The sequence below is a fragment of the Erinaceus europaeus genome, chromosome 23, assembly GCF_950295315.1.
Source record: "Erinaceus europaeus chromosome 23, mEriEur2.1, whole genome shotgun sequence".
NCBI lineage: Eukaryota > Metazoa > Chordata > Mammalia > Eulipotyphla > Erinaceidae > Erinaceus > Erinaceus europaeus.
This window is the reverse complement of record NC_080184.1, coordinates 12,378,548-12,405,556: the sequence shown is the minus strand read 5'-3', so window position 1 is coordinate 12,405,556 and position 27,009 is coordinate 12,378,548. Positions and strand designations below refer to the sequence as shown.

The 27,009-nt window shown below is 57.5% G+C and overlaps 1 protein-coding gene across 9 annotated transcripts in view; it reads right to left on the bottom strand.

Moving 5' to 3' along the window:
* The window catches only part of SMARCA4 (SWI/SNF related, matrix associated, actin dependent regulator of chromatin, subfamily a, member 4), a 52,055-nt gene extending 25,274 nt beyond the window's left edge, over positions 1-26,781 (bottom strand). For 7 of the 9 annotated variants that reach the window (XM_060181761.1, XM_060181758.1, XM_060181759.1 and 4 more), the window contains exons 1-19: positions 26,564-26,728; positions 19,357-19,600; positions 18,907-19,039; positions 17,853-18,233; positions 17,337-17,435; positions 16,825-17,083; positions 14,961-15,087; positions 13,995-14,168; positions 12,343-12,516; positions 11,709-11,876; positions 11,569-11,619; positions 8,988-9,118; positions 8,826-8,883; positions 7,501-7,622; positions 6,286-6,436; positions 5,835-5,998; positions 3,262-3,328; positions 1,994-2,104; positions 1,156-1,398 (exon numbers count right to left, since the gene is read on the bottom strand). In XM_060181761.1, the coding sequence (XP_060037744.1) occupies positions 1,156-1,398; positions 1,994-2,104; positions 3,262-3,328; positions 5,835-5,998; positions 6,286-6,436; positions 7,501-7,622; positions 8,826-8,883; positions 8,988-9,118; positions 11,569-11,619; positions 11,709-11,876; positions 12,343-12,516; positions 13,995-14,168; positions 14,961-15,087; positions 16,825-17,083; positions 17,337-17,435; positions 17,853-18,233; positions 18,907-19,039; positions 19,357-19,578 (2,835 nt within the window). In that variant the 5' untranslated portion in view covers positions 19,579-19,600; positions 26,564-26,728. Of the gene's footprint in view, positions 1-1,155; positions 1,399-1,993; positions 2,105-3,261; positions 3,329-5,834; positions 5,999-6,285; positions 6,437-7,500; positions 7,623-8,825; positions 8,884-8,987; positions 9,119-11,568; positions 11,620-11,708; positions 11,877-12,342; positions 12,517-13,994; positions 14,169-14,960; positions 15,088-16,824; positions 17,084-17,336; positions 17,436-17,852; positions 18,234-18,906; positions 19,040-19,356; positions 19,601-26,563 lie in introns of all 9 variants that reach the window. The other 2 variants (XM_060181760.1, XM_060181766.1) reach the window with 2 other exon arrangements.
* Positions 26,782-27,009: the final 228 nt, after the last annotated feature.

Here is a 27,009-nt window from a genome sequence, read left to right as displayed (position 1 = left end):
ATAAGGGGCCTGATGCCTGAGCAAAGCTTGTCCCATTTTCTCATTCTTTGATTTGAGAGAGAGAAGTGGTCTAGGGAAACAGCATGATGGTTCGGCAAAGAGACTCCCTTGCCTGAGTCTCTGGGGCCAAAGGTTCAATCCTGAGCACCGCCATCAGCCAGAAGTGAGCAGGGCTCAGGGGTCTCTCATTTAAAAGTAAAGAGAAGTGTCTTTCTGAGTCTCTAGCTCTCATCACTAAGCATAAACACAAAATGTGATTAAAAAAAAAAAGTAGGGAGTCGGGCGGTAGCGCAGCGGGTTAAGCGCACGTGGTACAAAGCGCTAGGACTGCCGTAAGGATCCCGGTTCGAGCCCCTGGCTCCCCACCTGCAGGAGAGTCGCTTCACAGGCAGTGAAGCAGGTCTGCAGGTGTCTGTCTTTCTCTCCCCCTCTCAGTCTTCCCCTCCTCTCTCCATTTCTCTCTGTCCTATCCAACAGCAATGACATCAATAATAACTACAACAATAAAACAACAAGAACAACAAAAGGGAATATATATATATATATATATATATATATATATAAAGTAAAGAGAGAGTGGGAGTTGGGCGGTAGTGCAGTGGGTTAAGCGCACGTGGCACAAAGCTCAAGGACCGGAATACGGATCCCAGTTCAAGCCTCCAGCTCCCCACCTGCAGGGGAGTCGCTTCCCAGGCGGTGAAGCAGGTCTGCAGGTGTCTGTCTTTCTCTCCCCCTCTCTGTCTTCCCCTCTGCTCTCCATTTCTCTCTGTCCTAGCCAACAACGACAACAACAATAATAACTACAACAATAAAACAACAAGGGCAACAAAAGGGAATAAATAAATAAAATTTAAAAAAAAAAGTGAGAGTCAGGCGGTAGCACAGGGGGTTAATTGCAGGTGGTTCAAAGCGCAAGGACTGACCGGTGCAAGGATCCTGATTCGAGCCCCCGGCTCCCATTTCTCTCTGTCCTATCCAACAACGTTGGCATCAACAACAACAACAACAAACGGTGACAAAAAGGGGGGGGGGAAGAGGGAGGGGCTCCCAGCACAGGCCAGGCCAGGCCACGGACATGGCTTGCTCGGGCCTGTGAGTCGTGAGCTCTCCCCGAGGTCACCCGTCTGCCAGTCTGTCTGTCCGTCCGTCCATCACCTTCTCGCCCGTCATGGCGAAGGGTGCGTTGAACCACTGCTCGAAGGTGCTGCAGCTCTTGAAGATGGTAGGTAGCAGGAAGTTGAGCAGCGCCCAGAGCTCGGGCAGCTTGTTCTGCAGGGGGGTCCCGGTGAGCAGCAGGCGGCGGGGGGCCACGTAGTGGGTGTTGAGCACCTGCGTCAGCTTACAGTGATGGTTCTTCATGCGGTGACCCTCGTCCACTATCATGTACTTCCAGCGGATCTGCGGGCGGGGAAGGGAGGGGGTAGGGGGCGCTCAGGGGCGGAGGACCCCCGACGGCCTCACCTGGGGTGGGGTGGGATGCTCACGGAACTGAGGGGACCCCGTGGGCCATGCCTCGGGGGTGGGACACACTCGGGGGGAGGAGGGGACCCCGAGGGTCTCACTGAGGTTGGGAAGGACACTTGGGGGGTGTGGAGGGGATCCCGAGGGTGTCACTGGGGTGGGGGGACCCTCGGGGGTTGGAGAAGGCCCCACAGGCCTCACTGGGGGCAGGGAGGGATGCTCAGGGGCCGGAGAAGACCCCGAAGGCCACACCTGGGGGGAGGGCACACTCAGGGGTGGAGAGGATCCTGAGGCTCTCACTGGGGTGGGGGGCACTCAGCAGGGAGGAGGGGACCCCGAGGGCCTCACTGGGAACAGGGGCACACTCAGCAGGTGGAGAGGACCCTGAGGGTCTCACTAGGGGCAGGGAGGGGCGCTCAGGGGCCGGAGAGGGCACCGTGGGCAACATTTGGGACGGCAGGGGGCACTCAGGAAGAAGGGAAGCTTCTGGCCTCACCCGGGCGGGTGGGGGGGGCGCGGGCGGGGGCCTTACCTTGGCCAGGATGTGCTTGTCCTTGATGATGTACTCGTATGTCGTCAGCAGCACATTAAACTTACCGCTGCGCAGCTGGGGGACAAAGGCGCGGCGGGCGGCCGGGGAGCCCTGCGGGGAGGCGGGACCAGGGTTCAGCCTCTGAGGGAACTGGGGAGGCCTGTCGTGACCCCATGCCACTCCCACTCAGGTGACACCCCCAATATACACAGCCACTCTTGTCTTGTTCTCATCTTTTCCCTTTTAATTTCCTTCCTTCCTTCTTGCCTCCAGGGTTAGCTCTGGGGCTCGGTGCCTGCACTACTGCACTACGAATGCACTGCTCCTGCGGCCATGTTTCCCCATTTTGTTGCCCCTGTTGCCTTTGTTGTCATTATTATTGTTATTGATGCTGCTCTTGTTGGACAGGACAGAGAGAAATGGAGAGAGGAGGGGAAGACAGAGAGGGGGAGAGAAAGACAGACACTTGCAGACCTGCTTCACCGCCTGGGAAGCGACTCCCCTGCAGGTGGGGAGCCGGGGGCTCGAACTGGGATCCTCACTCCGGTCCTTGCACTTCGAGCCATGTGCGCTTAACCCGCTGTGCTACCGCCCGACTCCCTCCTTTTTAATTTTTTTGTTTTTATCTTTCTTTATTGAACAGACACAGAGAGAAATTAAGAGGCGAGGGTGAGATAGAGAGGGAGAGAGACAGAGAGACGCCTGCAGTCCTGCTCTAACACTCCTAAAGCTTTCCCCCTGCAGGTGGGGACCGGGGGCTCGAACCCGGGTCCTTGTGTGCAGTAACATGTGTGCTCAACCAGGTGTGCCAACCCCCCCTCCCCATCCACACCTCAACATCACTGGGCCCCCCAACTCTCACCCCCCAGAAACCTAGAGCTTCAGGAGTGTGCTGGGAAGTCCCTACATTCCCCCACCCCCGTCTTGGGGCCTCAGTTTCCCATCCGTGTCCCCTGGGCCCCCAGTCACCAGCTGGCAACCAAAAGAGCCTCCCTCCCTCTCTCTCTCTCTCTGCACCCTGCCCTCCTGCATCTGGGGGTCCAGGGCACTGAACCCGGAGCCCCAGAGCCACAGGCAGAAGAGCCTCTCAGGTCACCTCTGAGCGAGTGACACACCGCCAGCCAGACTCACACCTTCGCCTCCTTGTTTTTGTTATTTTGCTTCTTGATTTGTGATGCTGCCCACTCCGATGAGGAGTGGGAGCTCGAACCCCAGCCTCTGTCCCCCCACCCCTCACCCCCGACCCCCCCCCCACCTCGACGACGAACCTTATAGGAGACCTTTACCACCGAGGGGGCCCACTTGTCAAACTCGTACGCCCAGTTGGACAGTGTCCTGTGGAGACAAAGAGGTGACGTGAGGGTTCAAGGAAGGGACAGTCATCTCAGCTGGGGGGGACGGAGGCTCTGAGGGTGGGGGTGGGTGGGGGGAGAGTCAGCATCAAGGTTCTGCATGGAGACTCTGCTGCCGGGAGGCGGAGCTATGAGCAGCAGATCGCTTCCCGTCCTCTCCTCTCCTCTCCTCTCCTCTCCTCTCCTCTCCTCTCCTCTCCCGGATCAACTAGGAATACCAAAGGAGACCACCCGGACCGAAACAAGACAGGACTAGAATGACCACAGGAACCCAGTAAATCACCCGTGAGTACAAACACGCGTGGCTGGTGACAGAGAGGAGAGAGGAGCCTAAGGAGAGATTAAGTGACTGCTAACAGTTCAACAGTTTATCAGTGGAGACACCACCTCCAGTCTGCTCCACAACAAGGGGACAGCTGAAAGGAGGAAAGGACTTCCCAGAGACTCACCAAGTGCAACTCTGAGTCTCCATTGCTGCTACCCTCAGAATCTGGAGCAGCAACAGGGAGGGACACCAGGGGGACAGAGATCTAACCGGGAAACTCAGGAGAAGACCTATACCTCGGTGGCATAGCTGAGGGGCTGTGAAAGTCTCTTTGCATAACCACTAGATTATCTCTGCCACACCCTGCTTTATCTCTTGGTCAGGAGTCAGTGATTAAGCTAAGGATAAGGAAAGGATCCTGAAGGCTGCAAGAGAAAAACAAAGAGTCACCTACAAAGGAAAACCCATAAGATTAGCAGCAGACTTCTCCATACAAACACTACAGGCCAGAAGAGAATGGCAAGATATCTATCGAGTGCTCAATGAGAAAGGCTTTCAGCCAAGAATACTATATCCTGCTAGGCTGTCATTCAGACTAGATGGAGGCATCAAAACCTTCTCAGACAAGCAACAGTTGAAGGAATCAACCATCACCAAGCCTGCCCTGAAAGAAGTTCTGAAAGGTCTCCTATAAACAACCAGACCACCACAAATAGGACATATATCAAAACACTCTAAAACTCTCCTGCCTGAGGCTCCCACGCCCCAGGTTCAATCCCCACACCACTATCAGTCAGAGCTGAGCTAGGGCTCTGGTGTCTCTCTCATTAAAAATAAATAAGGGGGGGGGGGGTCAGGCGGTAGCGCAGTGGATTAAGCGCACGTGGCGCTTCAAAGCTCAAGGACCGGCGTAAGGATCCCAGTTCGAGCCCCAGCTCCCCACCTGCAGGGGAGTCACTTCACAAGTGGTGAAGCAGGTCTGCAGGTGTCTGTCTTTCTCTCCCCCCGTCTTCCTCATCTCTCTCCATTTCTCTCTGTCCTATCCAACAATAATGACGCCATCAATAACAACAACAATAATAAAAAACAACAAGGTCAACAAAAGGGAAAGCAAATTAAATAAATAAATAAATAAAATGCCGCAAGGATCTGAGTTTCAGCCCCTTGTTCCCTCCTGCAGGGGGAAAGCTTCATGAGTGAAGCAGGGCTGCAGGGATCTCTCCCTATCTCCACTTTCAACTTCTCTCTGCTTCTGTCCAATAAATCAAATTTAAAAAAAGGCCACTGGTGGATCTGTACTGTGGGTACCAAGCTCTACCAACAACCCTGCTGACGACTGAAAAATAAGTGACCATAAGGCCATCAGGCCAGCTTCTCCCCACAAGGGGGCACTCCCAACTCCCTTAATAAGCCCTCAGCTCAGGGTTAAAGCCCCCGTCCCCACTTGTGGGGGGTGGGGGGGTGCTTCACGAGTGCTGAAGCAGGGCTGCAGGTGTCTATTTCCCCTTCCCTCTAACTTTCTGGTTGTCTCAATCCAACACATAAAGATTTTTTTTTTTTAGTGGGGGTTAGATAAGCATAATGGTTTTGCAAACAGACTCTCATACCTGAGGCTCTAAAGTCCAGGAAAAAAAAAAAATTTTTTTTTAAATAAACCCTCAGTTCCTTCTCAATTTCTGTCTTATCCAATAATAAACAAACAAAAAAAGATTGAGGGAGTCGGGCGGTAGCGCAGCGGGTTAAGCGCAGGTGGCGCAAAGCTCAAGGACTGGCGTTTAGGATGCCGGTTCGAGCCCCCGGCTCCCCACCTGCAGGGGAGTCGCTTCCCAGGCGGTGAAGCAGGTCTGCAGGTGTCTGTCTTTCTCTCCCCCTCTCTGTCTTCCCCTCCTCTCTCCATTTCTCTCTGTCCTAGCCAACAACGACAACAATAATAATAACTACAACAATAAAACAACAAGGGCAACAAGAGAATAAATAAGTTAATTAATCAAAAGAAATCAAAATTGGGTTGGTGGGGGGATGGGAGGAGAGGAACAGAAAGACCCCCAAGGAGGCCACCCGCCTTGCCATGGACATGGCTCGGCTTACAGGCCCAGTTCCACCTGGGAGGCACCCACGGCGCCGGGGGAGGGGGAAGCTCTCTCTGGGTTGGGGAATATCCCTGTCTGGCCGGACTTGGTGAAGAGGGAGACAGACAGACAGACAAGACAGGGGTGGGGCTCACGAGAGTGGCACGATGATGAGGAAGGGCCCGTTGATGCGTTTATGCTCCATCAGGTAGGTGATGAGGGCGATGGTCTGGATGGTTTTACCCAGACCCATCTCGTCGGCCAGGATGCCGTTCAGATTATTGTTGTACAGAGACACCAGCCACTCCAGGCCTTTGATCTGGGGGGGGGGGGGGGGCCGCACAGGACACATCAGGTTCCAGAAGCTTCCTCCGGCCGCGCCCTCTCAGCCACGCCCCAGCCACCACCCCCTCCCCTCTCCTCACTGGGCTCCCCGCTATCATGGGCAAGATCATGGGGGGCCGGGGGGCTGTGTGGCATCTGATGCGGGGTTATGGGGGGGTAAGGCGCCCCCGACTTTCAGGCGGGCGGTCCCGGGTTCCCTCCTCGGCCTTGCCTGATGCGGCGGCTGAACAGAGCTCCCCCAGGTGCCGTGGGGCCCCTCACCTGGTACTGCTTCAGGACGCCGTTCACCATCAGTGCTGACTGCTTGTCCACGCGCTCCGTCACGGCATGGGCCACAGCATAGTAGGACTGCAGGCCGCGCGCCAGGGCCTGGGAGACCCCGTACTCGTCATCCACGTCCTGCTTGGCGTTCCTGGGGGCAGAGAGCGAGCAGGGCGTGAGGATGGGTGGGATACCAGGACATGGGGGGGGGCAGGGGAAGAGATGGGAGGGAGTCCTGCCTCAGAGAGGTCCCCGTGGGTGCGGTTTTATTTTATTTTGCCCTCTGTAGCCCTTGCACGGAAGACATAAGCTGGGAGTTTGGGGAGTGTGGCACCTGCTTGAACGCAGACCTTCCTAAGAGGAGAGACGTAGGTTCGAGCCCCTGCTCCCCACCTGCAGGGGAAGCTTCCCACTCAACAGAGTAAAGCTGCTCCCTCTCTCTCTCTGTCTCTCTCTCTCTCTCTGTCTCTGTCTCTCAGCTTTTCTGCTTCCAAATGAAAATAAAGACACAGGGACCAGGTGGTGGCGCACCTACTGGCGCGCACAGGTTATAATGTGCGAGGTCCCAGGCTCGAGTCCCCAGTCCCCACCTGCAGGGGGAAAGCTTCACGAGCGGTCAAGCAGGGCTGCAGATTATCTCTCTGTCTCTCCTCTATCACCCCCTTCCCCATTTTGATTTCTGGCTGTCTCTATCCAATAAATGCAGATGATCCCAAAACTTAAAGAAAAAAAAAAAAAAAAGCAGGAAGGGTGCTATAAATGAATAAGCAAACAGGGTGGCGTTAAGTTAACATCACGATCATGTAAACAGACGCTCCTGGCTGAGGCTCCAAAGTCCCAGGTTCAATCCCCTGCAACACCATAAGCCAGAGCTGAGGAAAACTCTGGGAAAGGAAGGAAGGAAGGAAAGGGAAGGGAGGGAAGAAAGAAAGGAAGACAGACAGGAGGAAGGAAGGAAGACAGACAGAAGGAAGACAGAAAAACAGACAGGAAGACAGATAGGAAGGAACAAACAGACGGAAGGAAGGTAGACAGATAGACAGGAAGGAAAGGAGTAAATAAACCTTATCTGCTGGAGGTCTGGGAGGGCGCACTGAGTCAAACCCACAGACCTGGGTTCGAGCCAACCCCCCCCCCCCCCCCCGGCTCCCCTTCTGCCCGGTTCTCTGCGTCTGTCTCAGGCGGCGGCCTGGAGCCCAGGGTCGGGGTCCTCACTCGATAATGTGCCGAGCGTCCACCTCCGACACGTCGTCGCTATCGGGGTCAGGAATCTTCTTCTTCTCCTCCACGGGCAGGGCGGGGGGCTGCGCCGGCGGTGGCGGCTCCTCCTCTTCCTCCTGCCGGGGACCAGGGGGCGGGGGACGCTCGTGGGGGGCATCACTGTCCCTCGGTCAGGACCCGGATTGCGTCATCTGTCCTGCTTCTCCGTGACATCTTTTCACGGGGTGGAGCAGCGCTTTGTATGGGAGAATATTGCTCTCCTGGGCTGGCACTCCCTCTGTCTCCCCCCCTCCCTTTCTCTCTCTCAAATTTTGAGAGCTGGGGAGACAGCACGGTGGTTCTGCACAGAGACTCTCCTGCCTGAGGCTCTGAGGTGCTAGGTTCAATCCCCAGCATCACCAGCAGCCAGAGCTGCTCAGCAGGGCTCTGTGTGTGGGTGTGTGTGTCTCTCTCTCTCACATCTATAAAAAGAGACTGGGAGTTGGGCGGTAGCACAGTGGGTTAAGCGCAGGTGGCACAAAGCGCAAGGACCCGCGTTAAGGATCCCAGTTCGAGCCCCCGGCTCCCCACCTGCAGGGGAGTCGCTTCCCAGGCGGTGAAGCAGGTCTGCAGGTGTCTGTCTTTCTCTCCCCCTCTCTGTCTTCCCCTCCTCTCTCCATTTCTCTCTGTCCTATCCAACAACAACGACACCAATAACAACTACAACAATAAAACAAGGGCAACAAAAGGGAAAATATTTTTTAAAAATTATAAAAAAGAATGATAAAGTTTATTTAAAAATGTTTATTTATTTTCCCTTCTGTTGCCCTTGTTTTTTATTGTTGTGGTGGTTATTATTATTGTTGTTGTCACTGTTAGATAGGACAGAGAGAAACGGAGAGAGAGCGGAGGGGAAGTCAGAGGGGGAGAGAAAGACAGACACCTGCAGACCTGCTTCACCGCCTGGGAAGCGACTCCCCTGCAGGTTGGGAGCCGGGGGCTCGAAACGGGATCCTAACGCCGGTCCCTGCGCTTTGCGCCACCTGCGCTGAACCCGCGGCGCCCCCGCCCGACCGCGACAAAGTTCTTTTCTGTTGTTTGCCTCCAGGATTGTCTCTGGGGCTGAGTGCTGGCACGAAGCACCCGCTGCTCCTGGCGACCATTTTTTCCGTGTTACTGCACAGGCCAGAGATGAAATCGAGAAGGGGGAGGCGGAGACAGAGAAGGGGAGAGACAGAGAGACGCCGTGCAGGTGGGGAGCCGGAGGCTCGAACCCGCATCCTTGCGCTCAGTTCTCTGCGCCTCAGCGGGCGCCGCCCGGCCTGCCCCATCACACTCACCTCCTCTTCCTCCTCAGAGCTGCTCTCTTCGCTGTCAGACCTGGGCGCCACTTCGTACCTGCACGTCGAGGAGGAGACGGGACAGCGCTGGAATGAGCCTGTCCCACCATGCCGGCGCCCTCGCCCTTGCCCTCGCCCGGGGCGGCCCGGGTCCCCACTCACCCGGGGTTCATCTCCAGCCAGGCCTCCAGCTGCCCGGCCTTGGGGGCGTCGGTGCCCGTGAGGATCTTGCCGCTCTCCACGTGGATCACCTTCACAGGCAAGTCGCTCATCTGGCTGGTCTCATCCAGGGGCTGTGGGCAACACGGGGGGGTCGGGGCTCGGGTCCCACAGTCCGGGGCTCTACACCCCCTGTGCGCCCCCCCCCCCATGCTCCAGGGCAACAGACAAGACTAGACCGGAGCACCGTTCCGTTCTGGCGTATGGTGGTGCGGGGGGCTGAACCTGGGGCTTTGGAGCCTCAGACACGAGAGTCTCTGCAGAAGCATGACGCTGTCTAGCCCTGCCTGGGGACTCTTATTCTACGCCAAGGACATTCCATGACTTCGTCTTCTTCTTCTTCTTTTTTTTTTTTTTTTTTACTATCTTTTCTGATTTCATTTACTTTTTATTAGACAGAGACAGAAGAGAAATTGAGAGGGGATGGGAAGACAGAGACAGACAGAGAGACATCTGCAGCCTTGCTTCACCACTCATGAAGCTTTCCCTCTTGAACCCGGGTCCATGAGCATTTCCTTGAGCATTGTAGTGTGTGCAATTAACCAGAGGCGCCCTGCCTGGCCGCTGATTTCGTCTTTTTGAAACAGACTTCTTCATTGAGTTTTGGAGTCTGGCACGGGAACGGGGGTGACCAGGGGGTCCCGGCCAAGTGCAGCCACACGGGCCACAGAGGGAAGGAAGGAGGAACAATAAAGGTGGAATTTCCTGATGCCAGGAAAGCCACGGGGAGTTTGGGAAGAAACGGACGGTCACAGCAAAAGCAGAAAATGGGACAAGAGACCAAAAGATAAGTCATAAAGTACACAGAATTTAAGACTGCCAGGCAGGCACTCCAGGACGGAGAGGATTTACAAAGTCACTTTAGAGCCAGAGACAGAATGAAGAGGGGGACAGGGAGAGAGAGAGAGAGAGAGAGAGAGGAAAGAAAGAGGGCTCATCAGGCCAGGCATCTGTCATGGGAGACTCACAGCCCAGATTGATCCCCGGCACCACACAGGGGGGCAGCCTGGCACCGGGGGAGACTCAGGTGAGAGAGAGAGAAAGAGAGAGAGAAAGTGAAACAGCTACTAGGCTGCCTGGGACAGGGCGCAGTGGATCAAGCATTGGACTCTCCAGCCTGAGGTCCCGAGTTCCATCCCCAACATATGCCAGAGAGAGTTTTGGCTTACTCCTCCCTCCCTCCCTCTCTCGAGCTCTCTCTCCAACACTTTTTTTTTTCTGAAACATCCACTTCTTCTTCTGGCGTTTGCCGAAACTTCCACTAAGAGCCATGGAGTCACGCAGACACCAAGCTCGATAGAGAATTCTAGTGGCCAACGGAGCAAAGTAAAAAAACAAAGTGACCTTCCCACTTAGTGACACCAGAGGGGGTTCAGGCAGGCTGTGGTGTCTCTTCCTCTCTCTCTCTCCGGACAAAGAAGAATCAAGAACGAGTGATCCGGGAGGTGGCGCAGTGGATAAAGCATCAGACTTTCAAGCATGAGGTCCTGAGTTCAATCCCTGGCAGCACATGGACCAGAGTGATGTCTGGTTCTTTCTCTATCTTTCTCATCAATCAATAAATAAAATCTTTTTTAAAAAATGAAAAAAAAAAAAACTACTTGAAAAAAAAGAATTAAGAAGGGGGGGACTGGGCGGTAGAGACCGGCGTAAGGATCCCGGTTCAAGCCCCCGGCTCCCCACCTACAGGGGAGTCACTTCCCAGGCGGTGAAGCAGGTCTGCAGGTGTCTGTCTTTCTCTCCCCCCTCTGTCTTCCCCTCCTCTCTCCATTTCTCTCTGTCCTATCCAACGACGACGACATCAGTAACAACAACAATAATAACCACAACAACGATAATACATCAAGGGCAACAAAAGGAGGGGGAAGCCTCCAGGCACAGTGGATTCATGGTGTAGGCACCGAGCCCCAGAAAAAACCCTGGAGGCAAAAAAAAAAAAAAAAAGAATGAAGAACAGACAGGCAGGGAGCCAGGTGGTGGCGCACCTGGCACCTGGGTGAGCGCACAGGTTACAGCGCGCCAAGGACCCAGGTTCGAGCCCCAGGTCCCCACCTGCGCGGGGGCTGGGGGGGGAAGCTTTGCAAGTAAGTGGTGAAGCAGGGCTGTAAGTGTTCCTCTCTCTACCCCCCATCACACCTTTCCCTCTCTGGTTGTCTGATCTCCGGTTGTCTCTACCCAGTAACTAAATAAAAATAAAAAAGATAAAAGACAAGATAGACAGACATGCTTCCAAGAGTGTGACGTACAGGATCCCACGGACACAAGGCCCTGCCTCCCTACACTGAATGTAAAGGAGACACCACCACCACCACCCCCATCCCACAGGTCCAGAGAGAAGGTTCTGGAAGGCGGCTGGCATCCCGCTGGGGTGTGGCCGGCCCCCCAGCACCCTGAACCAGGGCTGTTGTCTGACACGTGGCGAGGCCCGGCCCGGGCGGGGTGTGTGTGTGTGTGTGTGTGTGTGTGTGTGTGTGTGTGTGGAATGTTCCCGAAGCCGGCGAGCGTGCGAGCGCGGTCTCCTCACCTCCCCGTCAGGCCCGATGGCTGGTGTCTGGCCCTCGGCGTTCTCCGCCTTCTGGAAGGAGAGAGAGAGAGGGAGAGAGAGGGGTGGGTTGGGCCCCTCTGGCTGCCCGCTCCTGCCAGGGGGAGGGGGGCCCGTCACACCTTTTTCTTCTTCTTCTTCTTCTTCTCCTTGGCCACCTGAGCTGCCTTGTGCTGCCTCACCAGCTCCGTGAGGTTGGCCACGTACTCATCTGTCTGCTGCAGCAGGTAGGCCAGACGTTTGTCCTTCTTCTGGTCAATGAGCTTCCGGTAGCCTTCCTCGTCCTCAGCCTGGGGGCCGGGGGCGGTCAGAAGAGGGGAGGCCGAACCCCAAGAAGGCACACGCCCCCCAGCCCCTCGGGGAACGCCCGACGACCCCCACTTCCTGCGTCTTGTCCCTGTCCCTGTGTGTGTGTGTCCCTGTGTGTGATCCCCCCCAGACACACTAACGCCCCCCTGAATCTGGGGCTGGGACCCCCGCCTTCAGCCCTGGCAATGGGCGCCACCCCTGTCTTGCCCCCCCAACCTCCACGCGGGCCTTGATTTCCAGGCTTCCCTCTCACGTCGAGGGCTGCTCACCCCCCCTGCTGACTCCTCGGAGGACGGGGAGGGGGGTCTGTCTCCCGTCCAGCTGCGATGCCCCCCGAAGCCCCGTCTTCCTCCCCCTGCCACCGCAGGGTTCACGTCCCGTGTGCCCGGCTCCCTGTCCCCCCCCCGCCCGCCCACCCGCCGTCGGGGCTCCGCCTGGGGGCCCCACCATGAGTCTGCGCATTCTCTCTTTCTCAATCCGCTCGTTCTCCTTCTTCTGCTCGCGCTCCGTGTTGGCGTGGTACGTGGCCACGGCCTTGGTCAGCTTCTGGATCTTGCCCGTCACCGAGCGGTGGTATTCCTTGAAGTCCTTGGCGTGCTGGAGAATACTGTTGAGGTACTCCTGGGGGGCCGGCGGGGACAGGGCTGACGGCGCCGTCTCCGTGGCCCCACGCGGAACTCGGCCGCCTCGTCTCCGAGCCGCCCGCACCCCACCCCCACCCCCCGGAACTCTGCAACCCCCACCCCCGCCCTCCCTTGCTCGAGATACTGGGGGGGGGGGGCAGCTGGCAGGCTGGGGGTCGAGGCTCGAGGGAAGTCTTTTCAGCTGGAGAGAGACAGAGAGGGAGAGACCCTCCCCCCCGCTCCAAGCATGGTGAGGATCAAGTTCAAACCCATCCAGCTAAGTTCCTCCCTGTGTCTCTCCCTCTCTCTCTCTGACTTTTAGCACATCTTTTATTTTTTTCTTAATCTGTATTTATTGTTGCATAGACACACAGAGAAATTGAGAGGGGAAGGGGCCAGAGAGAGGGAGACAAGAGACAGAGAGACCCCTGCGGCCCTGCTTCATTCACCACTGGTGAAGCTTTTCCCCTGCAGGTGGGGACCAGGGGCTTGAACCTGGGTCCTTGCGCACTGTGATGTGTGTGCTTAGTCAGGTGTGCCACTGCCTGGCGCCCTCTGTCTTTCCAGAGCCCTGCTGAACTCTGGCTGATGGTGGTGCTGGGGATTGAACTTGGGATCTCAGAGCCTCAGGCAGGAGCATCTTCAGAATCACTGGGCTGGCTCTCCAGGTCTGGTTTGTTTTTCATTTTGGCAAGTTTATTAACGAGAGGAGAGAGAGAGAGAGGGAGAGGGAGAGGGAGAGGGAGAGGGAGAGGGAGAGGGAGGCACAGCCTCACTCTGGCACTGCTCGGCTCTGGCTTCTGGTGGTGCAGGGGACTGAACCTGAGACTTTGAAGCCTGAGGCAAAAGAGTCTCTCTGCAGAACCATGATGCTGCCTATCTCCTCACCTTCGTATAATTTTATTTATTCCCTTTTGTTTATTGTTGTAGTTATTATTATTGTTATTAATGTTGTAGTTATTATTGTCATTATTAATGTTGTCGTTGTTGGATAGGACAGAGAGAAATGGAGAGAGGAGGGGAAGACAGAGAGGGGGAGAGAAAGACAGACACCTGCAGATCTGCTTCACCGCCTGGGAAGCGACTCCCCTGCAGGTGGGGAGCCGGGGGCTCGAACCGAGATCCTTACACCGGTCCTTGTGCTTTGCGCCATGTGCGCTTAACCCACTGCGCTACCGGCCAACTCCCTAATTTTATAAGAACAGGAGAAACGGCGCGCGAGAGAGTGAGAGCAGGAAGGCAGAGCCCTGCCCGGCTCTGGCCTCCCTCTGGTGGCACAGGGGCTTGAACCTGGGCCCTTGCTCGGTCCACTGCTTTCTCAACCAGAGCGGTGCCCAGACGCCGGGACCTCATGCCTCAGGAGTCCCCGCGCCTTCTCGCCCGCAGACCCTGCTGCTGGGGTCCCGGGGGATGCGGGGGGGGGGGGAGGGAGTGAGGGGCCTCGAACCCGGTGCCCCGCGGCCGCCCCCGCCTCACCTGGTGCTTCTGGCGCCGCTTCCGTTCCTGCTCGATCTTCTGCTGTTTCTCCAGCTTCTCGGTGATGCGGGCCTCGCGCAGGGACTGCCGCTTGCTGCGCTTGTAGGCCTTGGCGTTGAGCGCCGTCTCCAGCGCCGTGTCTCTGCGCATGCACACCACCACTTCCTGCCGCAGCTGGGGGAGGGGGTGACGGGCGGGTCTTCTAGAAGCTTCCATGCTGGGCACGCTCGGCCCTGTGGCTTCTGATCAGCCAGCCAGCACCCTGGAGGACCTCTACAGCGTTCTCCCCCACCCTGTCTTCCTCAGACACAACCCAGTTGCTTATTATCATTATTATTATTTTTACATATTTATCATCCCTTTTGTTGTCCTTGATTTTTGTATTGTTGTAGTTATTACTAGCGTTGTTGTTATTGATGTCGTCATTGTTGGATAGGACAGAGAGAAATGGAGAGAGGAGGGGAAGACAGAGAGGAGGAGAGAAAGACAGACACCTGCAGACCTGCTTCACCGCCTGGGAAGCGACTCCGCTGCAGGTGGGGAGCCGGGGGCTCGAACCGGGATCCTTATGCCGGTCCTTGTGCTTTGTGCCACCTGCGCTTAAGTGGCTGTGCTACCGCCCGACTCCCTGTTATTATTATCGTTATCATTATTATTGAATAGAGACAGAGAAATCAAGAGGGGAGGGAGAGACAGAAAGGGAGAGAGAAGAGAGACGCCTGTAGCCCTGCTTTACCGCTCGTGAAGCCTCCTCCCTGCAGGTGGGGACGAGGGGCTCGAACCCGGGTCCTTGCTCACTGATATGTGAGTACTTAATCTGAGCAATGTCTCCTGCAACTGTGGCTCAGGAATTATATAGATCATGAGGGGAGGAGGAGGGGAGGAGGGCACTGGCCATGCATGGAGCCCCCCCGGCCCCCGGTACGAGCCCCCCCCTCAGCGGGACCCCGTCCGCGGGGAGCTCACCTGCCGCTGGAAGTTAAGGAGACGCAGAGCCTTAAGCTCAATGGTGGCTTTGGTACGCAGGTCACCCGCCAGGGAGCCGGGCAGGTTCTCAAGTTCCTGAATTCGGTGGGCGATTCGGGCCTGCAGCCTGGAGGGGGGGGAGACGGGGGGAGGCCTGGGCATGAGGGAGGCGGGGTCCCTGGGAGGAGACCCGCGTGGCCTGAGAAAGAGTACCGAGGACAGCACGAGGCCGCTCCAGGCTGCAGGTTTGAGTCCCAGCACCGCGGGGCAGCACATCAGAGCGGGGAGAGAACCGGCCTTCTGGAAGTTTCCACAGTGGGTGCACTCGGCGGTGGGCAGTGGGCGGCGGGCCTCCCCTTTTCGGTGGGGAAGTCCTGCAGCTTCTCACCCATACCTCTGGGCCCCCGGCATGCCTGCCCTCAGACACCCCTAGATTTTCTTCTCTCTTTATCTTTATTTAAATATTGGAGAGTCAGCCAGAAGTCGAGGTGAAGAGGGAGATTGAGTGAGAGAGACGGAGCGACACCTGCAGCCCCACTTCACCCCTTTGCAAAGCTTTCCCCTTGCAGGTGGGGGCCGGGGGCTTGAACCTGGGTCCTTGCCCTTGGTAACGTGTGCGCTCAACCAGGTGCACCACAACCTGGCCCCTAAGCTTTCTTCTTCTTCTTCTTCTTTTTTTTTGGGGGGAGGGACGTGGGTCTCTCTAATATTGAGAAAATTAATTTTTAAATCCCAAGGGCTGGTGCAGGGGGAGATAGCATAATGGTTCTGCAAAGGGACTTTAATGCCTGAGGCTCTGAAACCCCGAGTTCAATCCCTAGCACCACATCAGCCAGAGCCGAACAGAGTTCTGGTAAAAATCATCATCATCATCATCATCATCATGACAATAAGTCAAAAATCAGGAGCCAGGCTCCACCTGCAGGGGGAAAGCTTCAGGAGCTGTAAAGCATGGATCCAGGTGTCTCTCTGTCTCTCTCCCTATCTCCCCCACTCTCTCGATTTCTGTCTGTCTCTACCCAGTAAACAGAGATAATAAAGTCAGTTAGAAAACAGTAACGATTTACTGTTGAATGTAAAACATTAATTCCCCAATGAAGCGATTTTTAAAAAATTTTATTTATTCCCTTTTGTTGCCCTTGTTGTTTTACTGTTGTAGTTATTATTGTTGTTGTCGTCGTTGTTGGATAGGATAGAGAGAAATGGAGAGAGGAGGGGGAAACAGAGAGGAGGAGAGAAAGACAGACACCTGCAGACCTGCCTCACCGCCTGTGAAGTGACTCCCCTGCAGGTGGGGAGCCGGGGCTCGAACCGGGATCCTTATGCCGGCCAATGAAGCAATTTTAAAAAGAACAAATTAAAAGAAAGAAAGAAAGAAAGAAAGAAAGAAAGAAAGAAAGAAAGAAAGGAAGAAAACAATAATGAAATAAAGTGGCACGGCCCCCCTCATATTACCGTGCCTGCACCCCATCTCTCTGGCAGAGAGACACCAGAAACGCGGGTGCAGGAAGCCCGGAGACAGGGACAAGGGGGCGACTTGCCGTCGGCACCCCCGGTACATTGCCTTTCTCTGTTCTTTCTGCCCCTGGGCTCTAGCCTGAGAGACCCCACTGTTCCCAGCAGACTGTCCCCTCCCTTGACTCCTGAGAAACAGGCTGAGAGACACAGAGATGAGGCCATACAGAGCGGCAGAAGCGAGCACACTGGACCTCTCCACAAAGCCTCCCTGGGACCCATGTTCTCATTCTGAGACAGAGAGAGAGTGAGGAGAGAAGAGAGACAGCCCAGCAGAGAGAGGAGAGGCCCAGCGGGCCAGGAGCTTCCCCTACTGCCCCGGGATCTGCCCCATGGTGCCGGGGCTCACCTGTACTCTCGCTCCTGCAGGATCTCCACGGGGTCCAGGCCGCGAGGCTTCTGCACGGGCGTGATTCGGCTCTGCTTCTGGTGCAGGGGGACCAGGGGCGCGGGCTGGGCCGGCTGGCCGGGGGACTGCGTCTGCGGGGGCATCACAGGGGAGGCGGCGGGCGGCACGGCGGGGGGCGCGGGCGAGGGCCGGCCAGTGGGCTGCGGGGGGATCAGCTTCTGCGGGGTGCTGGTGGGCGCGGCCGCATTCGCCAGGGGGCCTGCGGGGTGGGGGTGGGGGGAGAGGGGGGCAGCATGGAGCTGAATTCCGGGGTCACTTCTGCCCCTGGGGTCGGAGGAGCCCCGAACAGGAAAGGGGACCGTCAGGCCCGCCCCCCCCAGGATCCCCAGGAATCCAGTCGCTCTGCCCCAGAGAGCGAGATCGGCCAGCCCAGCCTCAGACCACAAGGAACCGTGGGAAGTTCTTTGACTTGGCTGGAACTGGAGGGAAGAGGGGAGGGGGCGGTGTCTCACCTTCAGGCCAGGGCTTGGGTGGGCCTCCGGGGGGCTGGCCTGGCATTCCTGGGGGTACCCCTGAGGGTCCCGGGGGAGGCATGTTGGGGCCCCCCATGCCTACAGAGGAGAGAGAAGGCGACACGGTGAGGAAGAAACCGCAGGCCGGGGCCCGAGGGGAGAGGGGTCCTGCCCGGTGGGGGAGAATTCCATGAGGCCCCCCTGCTCCCTCAAGATTCCACCAGTGTTTGCCGTCGCTTACGGAGAGGGGGCTAGAAGCCAGAGTTCAGGACTCGCGCTGGTCCGCAGACTCACAGAGGCCATACCCCCAGTCCGATCTCCAGACAGGCCCCAACTCAAGGCCCCGGGTTCAAGTCCCAGCTCCGCGCCTGTGGGGGGGCAGCTTCCCGAGTGGTGGAGGAGGCCTGCGGGTGTCTCTCTGCCTCTCTCCTCTCAATCTCCCCCTCCCCTCTCAATTCCCGTCTCTAGAAAAACACTATCTTTTTAGAAAGGGCCTGGGAGGAAAGGGGGTCTCACCATGCGGCCGGCTGTAGTTGGGGGGTGCGGGCCCGGGGCCGGGGCCAGGGCCGGGCGCGGAGGCGGAGGGGGGCGGCAGGGCGGGCATCTGGGACTGCATGCCAGGCAGGGGCCGCTTGCCCTGGACGGCCATCTGCAGGTGCTCGGGCAGTGGCTGCCCTCGGGCCAGCATCTTGTAGGCCATGATCTGGGCACGCAGCTGGTGCAGCTGGTTCTGGTTGAAGGGGGTGGGCCCGCGGCTCTGCTGGCCCAGGGCCTGGGGGTCGGCGCCGTCCAGGGGGGCCCCGCCGGGCCCGGTCGACATCTGAGGCCCCGAGGTCGGGCCGCTGGCGGGCACCGGGCTGGAGGCATGCTCCGAACCACCCAAGGGAGACGGGTAACCTTGGGGAGAACAGGGGGGGGAGGTTTTAGGTGGGGGGGGGTCATTTGGGGCCAGGCTTTCTGTTTTAGAGACAGAGACCTACTGACAGACGACTGGCCAAAGAATTTAAGAAGCCTACATCCCGTGGAATACTACTCTGCTGTCAAAAAAGACAGCGCCGTGTCCTGAGACAAGGTGGATGGAACCCGAGGTGATTCTACTTCAGGAAGTAAGCGGAGGGATTCGGGGTGGGGTGACGGTGCACCTGGATGAGTGCGCACATCGCAGTGCACCAAGGACCCAAGTTCAAGCCCCCGGCCCCAACCTGCAGGAGGGGAGGCCTCACGCAGGGCTGCAGGTGTCTCTCTGTCTCTTTCCTTCTCTAGCTCCCCCGCCCCTCTCAATTTCTGTCTCTAACCAAGAGATAAAAGATCCTTTTAATGGTTCAGCCTACAGGATTAGTGCCGGGGCTCACTGCCGGCACTGTGAATGCACTGCTCCCAGAGACAGAGACACTGAAGTGCCCCGGAGCTTCCGCCAGTGCTGTGGGGCTCCTGCAGGGTGCACCAGGGAGCAGCTGTCTCGACAGCCTGTCTCTTTTCTAATGAGCTGCTGGAGCTAGAACCTGGGGCTTCAGGCGTGCCAGCTAGGGAAACGGGGGTCCCCACCTGTCCTCCAGGGGTGGGGGCGTACCTTGCGAATGCTGGTCCATGGGGCTGGGTGGGGGCCCCATGCCCACATGTCCACCGGGACGCACGGCCATACCCTTCATCTGCCCGTAACGAGGGTCGTCCTGCAGGCTCTTCTCATGCATGGCCTCCATCGGCTGGGGGGAGAGGGAACAAGGGGCCGGCGGTCGGTCAAGGCACAGGCGCAGGATGCTCCTTCCCACCTCCTGGCCCTCCCTGGCCCCCAACACCTCTTCTGGGAAGGTTGCCTAGATTTCCTGCCACATAGAATAAAGTTCTCAGGGTCCCTCACGCCCCTTTTCGTCTGCCCCCAGCACCACTGCCTGGATCTGGGGGTTGCCGGGAAGGAGGGTAGGAACCACAGGCATCGGATCCGACGCTACCATTAACTCCCTGCCTAGAAGGACATCGGTCGGAGACAGTGAAGACCTCCCCAGGGGCCCCCGCGTCCCACCTTGGGCATCTGAAGCATGCCGTCCTGGGGGTAGGCGCCGGGGCCCTGGCTTGGCATGGAGTGGCCGGCGGATGGCGGCCCAGGGCTGGGTCCCATCATGCTGTGCGCTGAGCCCGGGGAGGGACCTGGGCTGGGCCCCAGCATGGCGCCAGGGGAGGGGCCGGGCCCTGGAGAGGGGCCGGGGCGAGGGGTGCCCCCCAGTGGGGGGTCAGGTGTGGACATGCTCACGGGAGCTGCTGGTCTCCTGTGGGTCAGAAAGAAGGGTGGCATCAGTGGGGGGGGGCGCAGGGGGCCAAGCTGCCACCAGCACCCCCCGGGGGGCCACCTGGAGGAAGGGGGGTGTCACTGCTTCCCTGGACTCCTCCCGTCTCTGCCAGATCAGGAGAAAGCAAGAGGAAAGAGGGGGGGCCAAGTAGTGGCACACCTGTTAAGTGTGCACGTTATAGCATGTGAGGACCCGGGTTCAAGCCCCCGGTCCCCACCTGCAGGGGGGAATTTCACGAGTGGTGAAGCAAGGCTGCAGGGGTCTCTCTATCCCCCCTCCACTATTAATTTCTCTCCTTCTCTATCCAATAAAAATCCATAACTTGAACGAGGAGCCTGTAGGGTTCAGTGGATTCTCAGGGCCAAGCAGCCCTGGGCAGGACCCCGAGAGCTGCCCTTCAGGATGGTGACACTGTCCAAGGACGCCATGGCTCAGTCACTAACCTCACAGACACACAGACACACACCATAGCCACCTGCTTCCTGAGCCAGCGGGCTGTGACCTGCTCAGTGAGGGGTGACACACAGAGACGATTCCCCTGGGAAGGTGTGCATGGCTGAGGCCCTGGGGGAGCCCCATGGAGGGTGGGCAGGGCTGTGGGGGTCTCTCCTCTCTCAGCACCATGGACAGCACCCAGGGAGCCCATGGAGGGTGGGCAGGGCTGTGGGGTCTCTCCTCTCTCAGCACCATGGACAGCACCCAGGGAGCCCCATGGAGGGTGGGCAGGGCTGTGGGGGTCTCTCCTCTCTCAGCACCATGGACAGCACCCAGGGAGCCCATGGAGGGTGGGCAGGGCTGTGGGGTCTCTCCTCTCTCAGCACCATGCACAGCACCCAGGGAGCCCCATGGAGGGTGGGCAGGGCTGTGGGGTCTCTCCTCTCTCAGCACCATGGACAGCACCCAGGGAGCCCATGGAGGGTGGGCAGGGCTGTGGGGTCTCTCCTCTCTCAGCACCAGGCACAGCACCCAGGGAGCCCCATGGAGGGTGGGCAGGACTGTGGGGGTCTCTCCTCTCTCAGCACCCTGCACAGCACCCAGGGAGCCCATGGAGGGTGGGCAGGGCTGTGGGGTCTCTCCTCTCTCAGCACCATGGACAGCACCCAGGGAGCCCCATGGAGGGAGGGCAGGGCTGTGGGGTCTCACCTCCCCTCCCCTCCCCTCCCCTCTCCTTTCTCTCTCTCTCTCTCTCTGCAAGAGCAGAAAACAGCAACAGTGGACTCTGGGCAGCTGGTACCCGAGTCTGGTGCCCGGCTCTGCGTGTGCTGTTCTGGTTCTCTCTCAAATAAAGGAGGAGAGAGAAATCCACACACGAGGGCTGGGGACACAGCACAATAGCTCTGCAAACAGACTCCCCTGCCTGAGGCTCTGAGGTCCCAGGTTCCATCCCCAGCACCACCAGCAGCCAGAGCTGAGCAGGGCTCCGGTCACTGTGTCTTTCTCTCTGTATCTTTCAGTAAAATAAAAGAAACATTAAAGAAATAAAGAGGAGAGGGAGTCAGGCGGTAGCGCAGCGGGTTAAGCGCAGGTGGTGCAAAACGCAAGGACCGGCAGAAGGATCTTGGTTCGAGCCCCCGGCTCCCCACCTGCAGGGGAGTCGCTTCCCAGGTGGTGAAACAGGTCTGCAGGTGTCTGTCTTTCTCTCCCCCTCTCTGTCTTCCCCTCCTCTCTCCATTTCTCTCTGTCCTATCCAACAACAACGACATCAATAACAACTATGATAATAATAACCACAACAATGGTAAAACTACCAGGGTAACAAAAAGGAAAAAATGGCGTCCAGGAGCAGTGGATTCGTGGTGCAGGCACCGAGCCCCAGCAATAACTCTGGAGGCAGGAGAAAAAAATTAAAAAATAAATAGAAGGACAGGGAGTCGGGCGGTGGCGCAGCGGGTTAAGCGCACGTGGGGCAAAGCGCAAGGACCGGCGTAAGGATCCCGGTTCGAGCCCCGGCTCCCCACCTGCAGGGGAGTCGCTTCCCAGGCAGTGAAGCAGGTCTGCAGGTGTCTGTCTTTCCCTCCCCCTCTCTGTCTTCCCCTCCTCTCTCCATTTCCAACAACAACGCCATCAATAACAATAACTTTAACAACAATAAAACAAGGGCAACAAAAGGGAAAGTGAATAAATATAAAAAAATAAGAAAATAAAAAATAAATTAAAATGAAGTGAAAGAAGATACTAATTAAACAGAGAAAGCTGGACATGGAGGAGGCTCACTCCTGGGGTAACACAGAAAAATAATAAAAAGCAACCGAGAGTCGCCTCCACAACACCTTTTTTTTCTTTTTCTTTCTTGCTGAGCCAGGACCTCAGCCATGCACCAAGCTCAGTGTTCCTGAGCTCACCTTTCCATCCAGAGAAAGCCAGCAGGGGAGGCCGGGAGAGACACTACCTCTGAGGAGCTGCCCCTGGTTCTGTGGGCTCCTCCCATATGGGGCCTGGGTTCTCAAGAACCTGAGTGCAGCCAACTCCCCCACCCCACTGAGCCCCCAGCTCACAGCAGGCCTGGCTCCTTGACCCCCGCCCCACCCACCCTTGAACCTGGGCGTCCTCACCCGAGGCTGAGGACACACCCCTCCAGAGCCAGGCTGTGGGAACCGGTCTGGGCAGCAGGGAGGAGGAGGAGGCCTAGTGGATGTAGCCTGCCCTGCTCCTCTCCTTCCCTGGTGGTTCAGGACAGGCCTTGTAAGGCCAGGGCCTGGGTTTGAGACCTGGTACCGCCCAAGGCCAGAGCTGAGCAAATATGTGTGTGTGTCTCTCTCAAATGACCTAAGCTTTCTCTCCTGGCTAGTGTACTGCTGTGCCCTGTGCACAACCCACCTTCAAAGCCCCCCAGCACTGGGGGAAGCTCCAGGATGCCTCTCAGAAACAGCCTGGAGCAGAGACGAGCAGATACCAAACAAAACTGTCTTTTGTTTTTTTGAGGGGAAGGAAATGCCGGGGACATACACACACAATCTCACCGCTCTGCGCCGCTTCTCCAGGGAGAAAGACAGAAAGAATCACAGTGCGGGAGCTTCCCTGGGTGCCACAGAACCATGGCATGTGGTGCCAGGGCTCAAATCCAGGCCTCGGGCATGACGGGGCAGGTGAAGTAAATGCGCCAGTCCCATTTGTTTGTTTTCTATTTACTCAGAGCAAGAAAGCCCCAAAACAAAGTCTGCACCCTGTTTCAGGGTCTGGGAAGGGGCGCGGTGTGGATAATACGTTGGACTCTCGGGCCTGAGGTCCTGAGTTCCATCCCCGGCATTGCAGGTACCAGAGGGAAGCTGCCCACCCTTTCTCGTCTGTAAATATGTTTACTATTACTGTTATCACTTCCCCCCACAGCACTGCTCGTCTCTAGCTTATGGCGGTGTGTGGGAGATTGAACCTGCAGCTGGGGGCCGGGGGCTTGAACCCGGGGCCTTGTGCACAGTGATAGGTACACCACAGCCCAACCGTTTGGTTTCAGATTCTGAAATGGCCGTAAAGGCAGCCTACACACCTTACTAGCCAGAGCCCTGCTCATCCCTGGAGCTGGAGCTGGGACTTGAACCTGGGACCGCTCTGAGGCCTGGGCAGGAGGCTCCTGTTGCCTGTTTTGATTTTTTAAATTTCCTTTCCACAGAGAGAGTGAGAAAACCAGATGACTGCTGGACTCAGGCCTCAGCTAGAGCCTTGGGCCGTGAGCGGTTGTCTCCCGCCTGAGGCTGCGAGGTCCCAGGTTCGGGCCCCAGCGCCACCAGAACCAGAGCTGAGCAGGGCTCTGGGGAAAATAAAAAATAAATAGACACTCATCTAAATGATGGGGGAAAGACGACCTCCTCGCCGCCCAGCGACTCCTGCAGCTTCCTGTCACCTCTGGAGTGTGTGTGTGGGGGGGGGGCTGGAGCTCAGGCCAAGCGGTCCTGGGTTGCCTGGGGACCCCAGACTCAAGGCACCCCTCCCGCCTTCTCCCTGTCCAAGCCACACCAATAAACCTTTAAATAAATGAGTTTTACATCAACTAGTGACCCGGGAGGTGGCGCAGCGGATCAAGCACTGGACTCTCAGACCATTGCAGGAACCACGGGGAGGCTCTGCTTCTCGACGCTTCTCTTTCTCACTAACAGATCTTAAAAAAAAAATAAAAATTAAAAAATTAAGATACTAAAAGAAACAAAAACTAAATGTTGTGTCACCAAACACCGAACAAAAAAAAAAAAAAGGGAATTTGCAGTACAATTCGGGGAATATTAAGTTAATGACTTACGACCCACCCCCAACACCTCACAGGCCTCCACTGGACACCCCCAGACCAGTTTATGGGGGGAGGAGGCTCCCTGCCCTGGTGGTGAAGGGCCTCATAAGCTACTGATGTGATACTGCCAGAGAAGGCGTCATGAGTGGCCAGGAGGACTGTTTCCAGTTTGAAGGCCCCCTCCTCCAGGAAGTCTCCCTAGGTGGATCTCACCATCCCCCCTTCCCCGGACTGCACACCAGACAACACCCAGAGTCACCACCCCCGACACAAACACAGAGGCCCAGAGTAGTCAGGCCACTGACTTGGGGTCACCAGCGGGGCCGGACACCCCACCTCCCTCATGGCTGAGATCAGTAGGCCAGGTTCCCATCCCTCCGGGGAGACGAGAGGACAAGACCCCACCAGCCCCCGGGAGATTCTTGGCAGAAGTGGACAGGTGGAGGCACACCTGGTTGAGCACACATGTCGCAGTGCGTAAGGACACGGGGTTCAAGTCCCCGGTCCCCACCTGCAGGGGGGAAGCTTCAGAAGCAGTGGAGCAGGGCTGCAGGGCTGCAGGACACTCACTCTCTCTCTCTCTCCCTCCCTCCCTCCCTCTCTCTCTCTTTGCCTCCAGGGTTACTGCTGGGGCTTGGTGCCTGTACCACGGATCCACTGCTCCTGGAGGCTATTTTTTCCCTTTTGTTGCCCTTGTTGTTTTTTATTGTTGTTATTATTGTTGTTGTCGTTACTGATGTCATTGTTGTTGGGTAGGACAGAGAGAAATGGAGAGAGGAGGGGAAGACGGAGAGGGGGAGAGAAAGACAAACACCTGCAGACCTGCTTCACCGCCTGGGAAGCGACTCCCCTGCAGGAGGGGCTTTTTTAAATTTTAATATTTTTTAAATTCACTCATGAGAAAGAGAGGCGGGGCGGCAGGGAGGACAGCAGTCACTCTGGTCCTTCACGTGCTGCGCCTCCGGGCCACCTCCCCCACCTCCCCCTCCCCGATTCCTGGTTCTGTCTCTAGCCAGAGTAAAGACAACAACAACAAAACAAACAAACAAACAAACAAGAGTCAATACAGGGAGCCAGGTGATAGCTCTGCGCAAAGCACAGGGGCCAGTGTATGGATCCCGGCTCCCCACCTGCAGGGGAGTCGCTTCCCAGGCGGTGAAGCAGGTCTGCAGGTGTCTGTCTGTCTCTCCCCCTCTCTGTCTTCCCCTCCTCTCTCCATGTCTCTCTGTCCTAGCCAACAACGAACAACATCAACAATGGCAATAATAATAACCACAACGAGGCTACAACAACAAGGGCAACAAAAAGGGGGAAAATGGCCTCCAGGAGCGGTGGATTCATGGTGCAGGCACCGAGCCCCAGCAACAACCCTGGAGGGGGAAAAAAAAATTGAGTGAATAAACAGCGGTCTGGGAGATGGCTCAGTGGATAAAGCACTGAACTCTCAAGCGTGAGGTCCTGAGTTCAAGCCCCAGCAACACATGGACCAGGGTGATAATCTGCTTCTTTCCCTCTCCTATCTTTCTCATTAATAATCAAAATCTTTTTTTTTTAAAAAAAAAAAAAGAGTAAATAAATAAATAGGAGGGCCCGGCGCTGGCACACCTGTTAACTGTGCTCCAAGGACCCGGGTTCGAGCCCCCCCAACGCCCCCCAGCTGCAGGGGGAGGGCAGCTTGGCAGGCGGTGGAGCCAAGCTGCAGGTGCCTGCCTGTCTCTCTCCCTCTCTGTCTCCCCCTCCCCTCTCCATGTCTCTATCCAATCAATCAATCAAAATAATAATTAATAACAGAAAAGACGAGCAACCTCCCCCCCTCCTCCGCGACACGCCTCCCGGGACTCCAGGACGCGGGACCCCCGGGGATGGGGAGGCAGAGAGGGGCAGGGGGGTGTTGAGCCGCCATAGTCCCACCATCCCCTCCCCCTTCTCTAGATTTTAATTCATTTTTATTTCATGTCTGGTTATGGTTATTCTCGGTGTTCCCCAGAGCCCCGCTCCGCTCTGGCTGATGGCGGTGCAAAGGGGAGCAGCGGGGCTTGAACCCGGGACCCTGGAGCCTCGGGCAGGAGAGTCTCCGTGCGTGCACAACCCGCAGGCTGTCTCCCCCTGCTTTTTTTTTTTTTTTTTTTTTTTCTTGCTTTTTGTGTTATTGTTGTTGTTGTTATTGGTCTGTTTTTAATTTCTTTGGAAACAAAATTTGGGGAAGGGGGAGAGGAAGCAGGAATAAAAGACCAAAAATAATAATAATAATAATAATAATAATAATAATAATAATAATACCAACAACACACACAACAAAAAAACAAAACAAAAAACACAAAGAACCCGAATCTGCTTTTTAACGAAATAAAGGGGGAGGGAGGGGAGGGGAGGGGGATGCGCAGCCGCCATGCAGGGCGCCCCGGAAATGTCGGGGGTCCGCAGGGAGGGGTGAGAGGGAGGGAAGGAGAAGCGGCCGGGGGGGGGGGGGGGGGGGGGGCGGGCAGGGGCGGGGGGTCTCCAAGACACGCGCTTCCCCCCCCCCGCCTCCCCTCCCCTCCCCCTCCCCCCCGCGCGCCCCGCGGCCGCGGCTTCTTGACCCTCCGGCGCCGCCGTAGCCGCGCGCCCCTCCCCGCACACCCCCCCCCCCCGCTCCATTCAAACCGCCCTCCCCCCACCGCCCCCGCCCGGGGAACCCCCGCGCCGTGCCCCCCGCCGCCCCGCGACAGGGGGGGGGGCCTCACCGGGAGCCGCCGGCGCCCCCACCGCGCCCGGAGCCGGGGAGCGATCGGCCGCCGCGCGTCGCCTCCGCACGAAACAAAGAAGCCGCCGCCGCCGCCGCCGCCGAGCGAGGGGAAGCCGCGCGCGCACCCTGTCCCCCCCCTCACCCCGCCTCTTCTCCGCGCGCGCGTGCGCAGGCTCGCGAGACGTCCGCGTGAGCGAGCGCGCGTGTGCGCGCGCGTTCTCCACGAAGCGCTCACTTCCGCTCGCGCGCGCGTCCGCCCTTCCGCTCGCCGGCGCTGGGAGCCGCCCCCTCGCTCTGGGCTCCGGCGAAGTGGGCGTGGCCTCTAAGAGCTTCCTCTCCCTCCCCCCCCACCGTCCGAGAATGCGGCGCCTGCGCAGTAGCGCTTTCTTCATCTCAGTGTCCCCGCCCCCTTGTCCGCCTCCAAGGGGGTTGCGAGGAGCATGC